The 12,324-nt window shown below is 37.8% G+C and overlaps 1 protein-coding gene across 1 annotated transcript in view; it reads left to right on the plus strand.

Annotated features, from left to right (window-relative positions):
• The window catches only part of LOC144604466 (band 4.1-like protein 4B), a 211,074-nt gene that overhangs the window by 88,883 nt on the left and 109,867 nt on the right, over positions 1 to 12,324 (plus strand). The window contains exons 8-15 of the mRNA XM_078418926.1: positions 3,166 to 3,253; positions 3,354 to 3,442; positions 3,545 to 3,614; positions 6,652 to 6,821; positions 6,901 to 7,010; positions 9,872 to 9,902; positions 11,021 to 11,054; positions 11,147 to 11,205. Coding sequence (XP_078275052.1) covers positions 3,166 to 3,253; positions 3,354 to 3,442; positions 3,545 to 3,614; positions 6,652 to 6,821; positions 6,901 to 7,010; positions 9,872 to 9,902; positions 11,021 to 11,054; positions 11,147 to 11,205 — 651 coding nt within the window. The remainder of the gene's footprint in view (positions 1 to 3,165; positions 3,254 to 3,353; positions 3,443 to 3,544; positions 3,615 to 6,651; positions 6,822 to 6,900; positions 7,011 to 9,871; positions 9,903 to 11,020; positions 11,055 to 11,146; positions 11,206 to 12,324) is intronic.

The following is a 12,324-nucleotide window of genomic DNA, read 5'->3' on the forward strand; positions in this document are numbered from 1 at the left end:
AACATTATGGAGGGCACTGCAGTTAAAAGTTAACTACCGCTTCCCCTTATCTGCATTCCGACCGCCCATGGGCCGTGACCATTGATTCTGCTGATTTTCGTCTCTCCCCTGGTCCATGCAAACATGGCTTCTCTCAGTCCTGTTTGACTCATCAATGTAATTTCTTCCATTTTATGCTTCTAACGTGTTTTATAAAGCAAAGTGCACAAAATTCTCTTGCTGCATTTGATGAAAATATCCTTTTATGAGTCTGCAGTGATTTGTAATATTAAACTAGATTTTGCAAAATACTCCGAAGTTGTCACGTGAAATATTTCCTTACACTATACTAATTAATTTGGAAATTATCGCATTAATTAGCAGTGATTACATTGCAAATTAGATGAGGTGACTTCCAAATTAGTATGCCAAACCTTTACTCGCCTCTGTATTTTATACGTTCTGATATTCTAGTTCTGTTCAGCCCTAATCCCTGAGCTCGTTGACCTCTGGTGGCTCTTGGTTAAGCAGTGGTTTGATTTTTAAAAACTAGCATCCTCATTTTCAAAATTCTTCATGACTTCATCGTCCTTGATCTCTACAATCTCCATGTCAGCGAGTTCAGAGGGTACTGTTATGGTGCAGCGGCTAAATTATCATCAAGAGATCCAAATTCATCATGACAACTAGAATTAAAATTGTTTTCAACTAGTTTTAAAAATGAAAACTTCCAGATTGTCATAAAATCCATTTGATTCATAAATATTAAATATGCCAATCTTGCCTGGTCTTTCTCTGATTGCAGACTTGCCCCGTGTGATTGACTCTTAAATGTCTTGTGAAATGGTCTAGTATCATTACCGCTGTACTCAAATAGAGATAAACTACAAACCATTGACCTAGATACTGAATTCAAAGACACCGAAGATGCTCCCACCCAGTCAAGTTTGCAAAGTCCTTCACAAGCAATTCTGAATGATATGTGAATTAGGAGAAGAGTCCCACAGAGAGGTCAAGCGATAAATTAACACAGTTCACCTCTGTAATCTCATGGCCTGGCAGCTGACTGGATAGCATGCAACAAAGAAAGCTTTTCACTGTACCTCAGTACACATAATGATAATAAACTAAAATAAACTTTATTATTACTACCTAGCTAGGGACCCAACCGTTGTTCAGTGAGAAGTACAGTTGGACATTCCAGGAGCAGAACCAGGCGTATTAAAAATAACTTATGGTACCAGGATAGTGATGCTGCAGTACAGAACCTTATGCTGAGCAGCATTTTTTAAAAAGCATGAAAAAGACAAGCAAGTAATCTCAAATGTAATGGATGAGTTCAAAGCTCTAGTCCTATCTGTGATCAGGAATGATGGAGGACAATTAAACACCCAACAGGAGAAGGAGAACATTGCCATAGTCAACTGTGTGATAGGTTAGCAAATGAGTACTGCAGAAAATCCCAAATTATTGATAATCGTGTTATCTCAGAATTGCTGAACAAGTAAATTCACCTCAGCTCCATCTTGAGATCCCCACCAACACAGAGGCCAGCCTCCAGCCAATTCAAATTACTCTACATGATTTGCTGAGAGCATCAGATACAGCAAAGACCACTGGAATACGTGGCATTCTAGCCATGGTACCCTAAACCTGAGCTCCAGAATTAGCTGTGCCACAAGCCAAGCCTTTCCAGCGCAGTTACTGCACTGACATCTTCTCAATAATATGGAAAATCACCTAGACATCTCCTGCCCATAAAAAGCAGGACAAATCCAATTGGCTACTTACTGCCCAATCTATATACTCTGTAAACTTTATCATCAGTGAAGTGATGGAGGGGCTTGTGGCATAATTATCAACCAACGGTTATTCACTATCCAGTTTAAATTTCATCAGGTTCGCTGTGGACCTCGGCTTTGGTCCAACCGTGGACCCAATTGCTAAATTCCAGAGGTGTGGTGAGACTATTCCTGACATCAAGACTACATTTGACAGAGGCATCAAAGCACATTGATAAAACTGAAGTCAATGTGCATCAAAATTACGACCCCCAATAGTTGGAGTTCTATAATTTATGCAAATGAAGATAGTATTGTGAGTGCAATACAGCTCTAAAACAAACTCCTCATTTGTCAGAGGTCAATCATTTCAGCTTCAGTGCATGAGTTCCTCAGGACAGTGTCCCAGGTCTAACTATATTCAGCTGCATCATCGGTGACATTTCTTGAATTGTAAGGTCAGAAGTAAGTTCACTGATAATTACACAATTTCACTTCCATGATCAACTTTTCATCCACTGCAGCAGATCTTGCCTGCTTGCAGCAAGACCTAGACAACATTCAGGGTTGGGTTGATAAATGAGAAGTAACACTTGCACCACAAAATTACCAGGCAATGGACACCTCATCAAAAGAGCATTTAAGTACCAACCTTTGAAATTCAATTTAATTACCGTTGCTGAGACCCCACCATCCATATCATGGGGGGGGGGCACCATTATTAGAAACGCAACTGAACAGGACATATACATACATTTGATTTCAAAAATAAGCATGAAGTTGGGCATCCTGCAGCGAGCAAAGTCTGAATGTGATGGAATATTCTCAATTTGCCTGGATGAGTGCAATACCAACAATGCCCTAATGAAGTTCGATACCAAGATGTAAAACCACCTCAGCTGTTTCTATTTGTTGTCTTGTTGATATGGTGACCATCTCATGATGGCAACTGTAATAAAATTGTTGTTGCCTTGCCTGTTTCAAAAACCTACAGTTATGTTTTTTCATTACTTTTGTCAGGAGTGAGAAATTTACATTGTAGGCTTCATGGTAGTTGCCAGTGATAGTGGCAAGATATTTCTATAAATAAGCCAATTTCAAAAATGATGGTGCAATAGTAAGACCCAAAACAATTGACTGAGACAAAGAATAGGATCAGCTGACAGGGACTTTAGCTAGAATATTCAGAGTTTCAGTCTGTTTTGAAGTCCCTATTGATTGCCTCACCATCTATTGAAGCATAAAGAAGGGTCATATATTTTACTTGATTCTTTATGTAGCTTGTGAAAAATTTGAAAGATTAAGGGTAAAACAGTACTTAAACTCTCAGTCATAGCGTAGAATGATTTGGAAATAGAAGTCTGTGTCAGACATAATTCCTGGTTTTACTTTCTCATTGTGGTAGGGGGAAAAGCCCAGCACAGGCAGAATTATGTTATCTGAACAAAGCCAAATGGCTAGAAATGTATGGAGTTAACATGCACATAGTCAAGGTAAGGTAATAAAATTCTTTCTTATAAAAAAATCAAAATTGTTCAAATATGTGCATGTATGCATCTAATGCATAATTGGTGTGTGATCTTTATTAACTAGGGAAGAGATGGCTATGAATATTCTCTTGGATTGACACCAACCGGCATATTGGTTTTTGAAGGATCCAACAAAATTGGCCTGTTTTTTTGGTAAAGCAATTTGATTTCTTCATCACAGAGTTCTGTTGTAATTAACATTCTTGGAAAGCTGCTGATATTCCCCTGTAAGCACATTTTCTTTATGTTGTACAGGCCTAAAATTACTCAGTTGGATTTCAGAAAGAACAAACTAACTCTTGTTGTAGTGGAAGATGATGAGCAGGTGAGCAACAAGTGTAAGATGCATACAGGGATTCGAAATGGGTCAGTGCATGAAGATGCATCCATGTCACTTCCTGCACTTGATTTGATTTAACTTGACTTTCCACTGATCATGTTCAACTATCCGAATGGATAAATTAAGTTAACTTTCTACTGGCCACCAATGCAGAATAATTTGCATTGTTATTTTTAAATGTATATCAATGGATGGAATCTTTGAAAGTTTGGCCTGATGTCAAATTCGATCCAGCAGATTCATTTTCAGTTCAGTGTTGCCATTTGTCCAACAGGTATTCATTTGCTGCATTGTATTTACCTTTCAATAACAATAAGTAACAATCGCATCCAATTATGATCTGGATTAGATACGTGTATTCCTTCTCTTTGTGGGTTGATTGAATGCAGAATGGTTACAATTCAAAAATAGGTCATTTGTCCTATCAAGCCCATGCCAGGTCAATGCAAAAACAATCCAGTTAGTTTCATTAACCCACTCTCTGCACGTAACTCTGCAACTTCCCTTAATGATACTTATCCAGTATCCTGTTGCAGAGAAAAACACAATTGGATTTACCTTCACTGCTGCTCCTGACAGTGTTTTCTGGATCCTAACCATGCACTGTATGTTTCCAAGAGTAACATTTTGTTGTATTCATCACTTTTATTCTATGTTCATTACATCAAACATATCCATTTTTCTGCATCTGCTCTGCCTGTAGCATGTATTATTCTAAAGACATGTATGAGAATCCTTCATGATGCTTGCTTTTCCAATCTCCCAATTAAAATTCATATTCCTGTTGCACAGTGGTACAGCCAGTCAAGCTAATTTTGCATGTCTTCCTTGTGACCTTGTGGTTTTCTGCTGGGTGCTCTGGTTTCCTCCCTCATCTCAAAAAACTTATTGATTGGTAGGATAGTTTGCCATATTAAAATTTCTCTTGTGCAGGTGGATCATAGAATTCGGTGGTGGGATGGGATGGAGGTGGTGGGAATGTTGGATGAAAAATCAGTAGGGGAATGGAATTGTTTTGCAATTTGACATAGACTTGTGCATGGTTTTTGTGTCATAAAAAATTAGGAACTTTTGGTAAATGTCTTCTGCATCATATGCAAAAGCTTTACTTTTATACTGGACTCACTATTTCATTTGTGGCCACGCAAGCGTTTTGCAAAGGTTCATAGTGACTTTTCATTAGAATCCTAGTCATAAGCTTTGGATCCCATGCAATTTTCTTCAATTGATTTCTCAGCATATCCATATCTCCATATCCAGTATGTGTACTCAAGATCACTCTTTTCATGTACCCATTTTAAATTGTTTATATTATCTCTTCTCATTCCTCTGCCAAAATGCAATACGTCACATTTTGTAACATTGAATGTCAACTGCCATTCCACCAACCTATCTATTCCCTTGATATATGTTACTACCCTCCACGCTGCTCACTGTGCCTCCTAGATTTATGTCATTTGCGGATTGGAAAATCTCCCCTGTATTCCCAAATCCAAACTATTAATTTATGTTAAGAACTAGTTCTCATTCTGAGCCCTGAGGAATGAAACGTTTATCTGAAAAACAACCTCTTGTTGCTTTCCTGTTATTTAGCCAATTTTCTATACACACTATCACAAGCCTTTTAACACGTGACCTTTAATCTCATTTTAAATAATTTCAAGAATGTTTTGAGGCATCTTATCAAAAGCCTTTTGAAAAAGTCTGTAAATATCCATTTTTCCAGATTGGGATTTAATTAAAAACCCCTATCAATTTAAGTAGACGATATATTTTTTAACAAATCTACACAGCCTTTCTCAATCCAAGTGATGACGAATTCTATCCCTGATTATTCTTTCTAGGACATCCACCACTGCTAAGGTTAAACTAAAGATCTGTCATTCCTCACTTGATTCTGATAAAAAAAATTGAACTTGGAAGTAACATTTACAATTTTGCTGATACCACCCTTAAAGATCATATTTGGAAGATTATAGCCAGGACCTGTATAATTTTCCCCATCATAACTCTCTTTGCAATATTGGACACATCGCATTTGATTTAAGTGCAGTGAGCATTTGCATTACCTCCTTTACAAGTTTTAACCCATTTTGAATCTCAACTGCATTTTATTTTTTACTGAGGCTGTAACAGCATCTTCTGTCTTGACAAGAACCCTCATTTAGAGAAATTGGAAAGAGATTAGGCCATTTACTCTTTTTTAGCCTTTTTTTGACATTCAGCAAAATAATGGATGAAATGTGGTGCAAATCCAAACGCAAACTAGAGGAATAGCATCTTGTATTTCCCCTATGTAGTCTACAATCCAACAACATGGATGTTGACTTCTCTGAATTCAGGTAACTCCAGTCCCTTTTTCTCACCTCCTCTGCCCTGATCCTCTCTCACAGTGTTCTTTCCACAATACCCTCCAGCCCCCTTTCACCATGTACCTTCCCACCACCTCCAACAGCCCATCACCCACACACTGCTCCCAATATATCCTCCCCCTTACTGCTTGCTCCTCCCTTCCCTATAATTTCCATCTGCCACCAATGCTCCTAATTCAGTCCCATGCTTCACCTTTCTTTCCTATCAGATTCCAGAATCTGCAGCCTTTTGTTCTCCACTTAACATCTATCAGACTTTCGCATTCTCCACCCTTCCCTTTCTAACTTGAAAGTTATCTACCAATTTACCCATCTTCACCTGTATCCTCTCGCCTGCAACCTTATATGAGATAAATATGATAAATCTGCCTTGGTTACATGAACCAAATTAATTTCATTCCTGCAGATCTAAAGGCCAACATTTCATGACACTTGAATGATTTATGTACATGATATTACAAACCTCTCTGGACTTCTACTGTTTCAACATTTAAAAAGTAGTCTGTTTCCATCATTGGATGCAAAATGGATGAATTCACATTTGCCTTCATTGAAGCACTGTTTTTTTATTTTGAAGCACTGTTTTTTTAAATTTATCCATAAAAATTGTAATTCTAAAATGGTTCTTTATATTTCCACCTTCATCAAAGGGTAGAGAACAGGAGCATACGTTTGTTTTCCGGTTAGATAATTCCAAAGCATGTAAACATTTATGGAGGTGTGCTGTGGAGAATCATGCCTTTTTCCGACTACGAACGCCGACCCAAAATAAAGAGGGACAATCAGACTTACTGCGTTTGGGATCTCGCTTTCGATTCAGGTATCATTTTGCAGATTTATTTTGTTCATATGTACCTGTTTTTATATTTGATGTAACAACTAACCTATATTTATTCCAGTGGTCGGACTGAATACGAAGCAACGCATAAAAGTAGGCTCCGGCGGACGAGTACATTCGAAAGGCGGCCAAGCAAACGATATCCCTCAAGAAGGCACTCCACAATTAAAGGTATTAGTTGAGCTTTATAGATCAATGTTTTTCAATTATTTTAAACAGGACATCTTAATTATATATTCACTTCAGGAATAGATATGCATGATGTATAGATAAAAGATTACCATAAAAGATGACCAAGATTAATGTTGGCTACTTTGCACGCACACACAGCTCTTTGTACAAGCAGGTATCTTACTGGGAGATACATATAGCTTTCTTTTTGCAAGCATACCTGTGTCATTAGGTACTGGAGTGGTCTAGTCAGGCAAGAAACAGTTATCGAAAACAGGATCAGCAGTCACTTGCACAAGTGACTTCTCACACAGTGGGAAGCCAGTGAAGAAATCACAGGTGCCCTGGCTGAGATATATGATTCATCATTATATATCGGTGAGGTGCCAGAAGACTGGTTTGCTAATGTTGTGCCTCTATTTAAGATAGGCTGCCAAAACCAAACCTGGGAACTGTAGACCAATAAGCCAAATGTTTCTGGTAGGCAAGTTACTGGAGAGGAATCTGAAGGATAAGATGTACATGTATTTGGAAAGATGGGTTGATTAGGGAAAATCAGTATAATTTTATGTGCGGGAGATCCTCTCTCACAAATTTGATAATTTTTCCCCAGGTCTTTCACTGTATCTCGGTACTCATGATAATAAATTAAAACCAAATTGGATATAGTTCTATACCGAAGATAGACACAAAAATCTGGAGTAACTCAGCAGGTCAGACAGCATCTCTGGAGAAAAGTAAAAGGTGATGTTTTGGATTGAGACCCTTCTTCAGACTGAGCCTCAAGGAAAGGGAAACGCAAGATAGAGATGGTGATTATATAGAGATATAGAACAAATGAATGAAAGATATGCAAAAAGGTAATGATGATAAAGGAAACCGGCCATTGTTAGTTGTGGGCTAGGTGAAAACGAATTACAGACAATGGAACTAGATACAGACTGGATATAGTTGTATCATGGACTATGCTCACATTGGATTGAAACTAGTTCTGTTCCCTAACAAACAGAAAATAAAGGCCCTCTTTCTTTATTCCATATTAGATTTTGCCCCGACCTCAATTCTGAACACATTTTGACTTTGCTGGTATAATACAATGTAAGGAATTTTTCGAGGATTTGGATCAATGATTGAAGAAAGAACACTTCAAGTTTACTAACAACTCTGCTTATTATAGTAAAATACAGGGAAAAGTATTAATGAAGCAACCAATGTATGCAGGAAAAAAAAAATTAAGCAACTAATATATAATACAGGAAAAAGGATTAATAAAGCAACAAGTCTCATGCCCTTTTGCTGATCATGTCTTCACTGATACGAGCGGCAGCGGGTAGCAATGAGTCTCATGCCACCCTGGCCATCGGGGGCTCATGGTTATGATGGCTAGTCTGGGGTACTCAAGGATCCTGGCACCTTCTGAACCTGGTCTACGGAAAAGTCCCCAGAAACTCATTATAAAACTATGCCGTGATACATCAACATTACACTCACCCAAACAACTTCTTGTGAAAATTCATCCCCTTTACGGCTGGAGTATGGTTCAACGTTTTAATTTTGTAATTATCTTACTCGGAATGGGTTGTCTACATGGGCTGTAGTAAGGTTTTTGACAAGGTGCCACATCGTAGACTAGTCTAAAAGGTTGGAGCACATGGGATCCAGGTTGAGCTAACCAACTGGATACAAAATTGGCATGAAAGTAGAAAATGAAGGGGGAGGGGGGAATGGGGATTAGAGAGTTGTTTTTCAGACCAGAGGCCTGTAACAAATGGTATAACACAGGAATCGGTGCCGAGTCCACTGATGTTCCTTATCTACATTAACGATTTCGATGTGAATGTAGGTGGTATATTTAGTAGGTTTGCGGATATCACTAAAATTGGTGATATAGTGGACAGTAAAGAAGTTATCTACGATTTCAGCAAATGAGCCAACAGGCCATGGAATGGTAAATTAAGTTTAATTTGCATAAATGCAAGAAGTTGCATATTGGTAGGACAAACACGACAGTGCTTGCACAATAAACGGTAGGGTTCTGTGGGATGTGGTGAGAACAGAGACATAGGGTTGCAGGTGCATTGGTATTGCATAACAGAAGTTAGGACATCAAGCCACATTTGGAGTACTGTATACAATTATGGTTACCCTGCTACATAGGAAGGATGTCATGAAACTGGAACGGTTGCAAAAAATCATTTACAAGGATGTTACTAGGTCTGGGCGGTTTGAGCTATTGGGAGAGGCTGAATAGGCTGGGTCATTTTACCCAGTGCAGGAGGCTGAGGGAGGTGACCTCATAGAGGTTGATACATTTATGAGGGGCATAAATAAGGTGAACAGCGGCAGTCATTTCCCCAAGGCAGCGGAGTCAAAAATCAGAGGGATTATATTTGCGGTGAAAGGGGAAAAGATTTAAATGGATCAAAGCAACTTATACCGAAGGTGCTGCATGCAGGGGGGCCAGCTGCACAAGAAGTAATAGAGGTGGGTACAATTATGACATTTAAAATACACTCGGGTTCATGGATAAGGAAGGTTTGGAGGAATATGTGCCGAAGCAGACAAGTGGGACAAGCTTTTTTTGAGAGGATCTCTGGAATTCTCTGCTCCACTGGGTGGTGATGCCCAGATCACTCAATGTATTTAAGGTGGAGATGAATATTTGAAAGATCAAGGAATTGAGGATTATGGAGAACTGGCACAGAAGAGGAGTTGAGGCCAGCATAGATCTTATTGAATAGCGGGGCAGGCTTCAGGGATCTGGTAGCTGTGACTACTATTTCTAGTTGTCTTGTGAAATGTGGAATGTTGGCCAATTGCCTTTACGTTACAATAACTAATAAGTTGTTCATGCCTTACAGGTTCAATCCCAGTAAAGTATGGACACACCAGGTTGGATATACTTCTTTCTTTTTAAATGTTAAGTGGCATGACAGTAATCCCGAAGTTGTATATTCCTGACCTAGGAATAGCAACTGCGCTGAAAATTTCATTCATCATTTGCATAATATTTGGATCAGTTGTTCCATTAAACAGATGTAACTGTAATGAAGAGTAGAAACAGCTGCAGATGCTGGTAAATACACAAAATTACACAGTACCGGAATAACTCAGCAGGTCGGGCAACATCTCTGGAGAACATGGATAGGCAGTATTTTGGGTTGAGATTCTTCTTCAGACACATTGAAGGAGGGTCTCAACCCAAAACATCACCCGTCTATGTTCTCCAGAGAAGCTGCTTGAACTGTTGAGTTAATCCAGTACTTTGTAACTGAAACAAAATTTAATATTGAAATTGTCAATGTCCAGGTGTGAAAAAGTTCTGGGATGTAAATAATGAATATAATAAAATTAACTGTTAAGAACTTGTAAATAGACCTTGATGTATTGTGGATTGTCTGCTTTCGAGTCCAGAGCAAGAAGTAAAGTAATAAGCTAATCTTTATCTCAATTTATCCTTGGTGCATGAGAGTGAAGTAATTTTAAGACTTTGTAATGGATGATCAATCTTTACTTGAATATTGGGTCATGTTGCATCGCTATATTTAAAAAAGGAAACCAAAATGGATTCAGTACTGCTTCCTATGGAATGTGGTTCAAAGACTGGAGCAAATTGAGCTTTGTAATCTGAAGATATGACATTTGGGGGGAATTCATTGCTACCTATAATCTTGACGTGGTACATTCAGGTTATTACCTTAATGTAAACAGTAAAGTAAAGAAAAACCTTATTAGATGAGATTGAGGTGACATGTCTTGTAATTTATAAAAAGGTGCATAGCCTTGTTTGCATCATTATTTAGTTTGTTGCCTTTGGAAATCTGGAGTGGATAAAAAAGCACATTTTAGTGGAACTGCTCTGATGTATCCTCAAACCTAAACCATAAACTGTAACTGTGCACAATTCAGATGTACATTTGTATATTTCCCGTCTTTTTTTGAAATTTTTGGTAATAGTTTGTGGTTTATGCTTTTATTGATTCGACTTAATTTCTTGTCCCTTTTTTCAGTGCACAGAGCAATGTGGGAATTTGTGGATATCAGGTAAAACATCACTTTATTGAGTAAATATTGAACAGCTGATAATATTTGCCTTAAAATGGTAATAATTATCCACTTGAATATCTGTTTTATAGGCTCCATATATGTGCAACATTCCCCCTGTCCAGCACCACTGGCATTCCAGTAATGTAAGGTCAGTCAATCTACAGCTTAAAGATGTAAATCTTATCAAGTTTATATTTAATTTTATCAATACATTTATTCTACATCCATAACGTTCAGTAACTTGGATTGTGCAATGTATCAAGGGAAACTTAAAATGAAAAGAGCTTATTGTTATATTTGCCAAATTTAGGTCAGCTGGTTGTATGTTTTCTAAAATGTTGTTTGGAATGAAGTTCCATATACAATTATGACTTTGTATAATTTCATCAAATGATATTGCTTTTCAATTTTAAGTACTTTGAGCAATAAATACATTGCACACCAAAGCTGCAATAAATTAACTAAATGTCAGATATGTAAAAAATACTACCAAGCCTTTCCTTTTGTATTGTGAATTAAATTGTCAAATATAGTGTACTGATGAATTGTTTTTGGTTAAAATGTTGTTACTTGGTGCTTTGTTTTTATAAAAAATAGTGTTTCTGTTGCTGGGAATTATCTTTGCTACTCTGCTGTTCATAATCATGTGGTGAAGGGTCTATGATCTTTTACTTTGTTTGGTGGAGGGAAATATGTGGTGGTGCAGTTCATCAATTTTACAACTATCCTTCCAAATGGCTCACTTGGTGTGTGTGTGTGTGCGCGCACATGAGTGCTGTTTGTTCAATCAGGAAATTTGATGCAGTTTTGAACTGAAGGTTCTAACAAGATTACTTTTAACTCCTTGAACTTGTTCCTTATTAATTTGGTATATCAGTGATGAGATATAATAGCCCATGGATCCATTTCAGGTTTTAAAGAAAACAAATAGTTTGTTTAAAGTATGTATGGGATTTATGGGAGCCCCAAGCCTTTGGGAAGGAATGTTCTTTACAAGCTGAATTTTGCATGTCCCTGCATGTGCTGGAAACTGACTTGTCTCACTTTGCAAATCTTTGTAATAACAGCTTCAATCTGCAGTTTGTTCAACGCATGACGTTGTAATCTTGTGCTGCGTTACTCACCTTGAAACTGATAAATTAGCCATGTTAGAAGCTTGTGCCTATACCACTCAAACTCTTGGGGAGAAAGTTGCATTTTAACAATTATTCACATTTTATTTATTACTATGTCTTCCATCTCTTACGTTCTTCTTTTCCCCTCATTT

This window comes from Rhinoraja longicauda, chromosome 2, assembly GCF_053455715.1.
Source record: "Rhinoraja longicauda isolate Sanriku21f chromosome 2, sRhiLon1.1, whole genome shotgun sequence".
Taxonomy (NCBI): domain Eukaryota; kingdom Metazoa; phylum Chordata; class Chondrichthyes; order Rajiformes; family Arhynchobatidae; genus Rhinoraja; species Rhinoraja longicauda.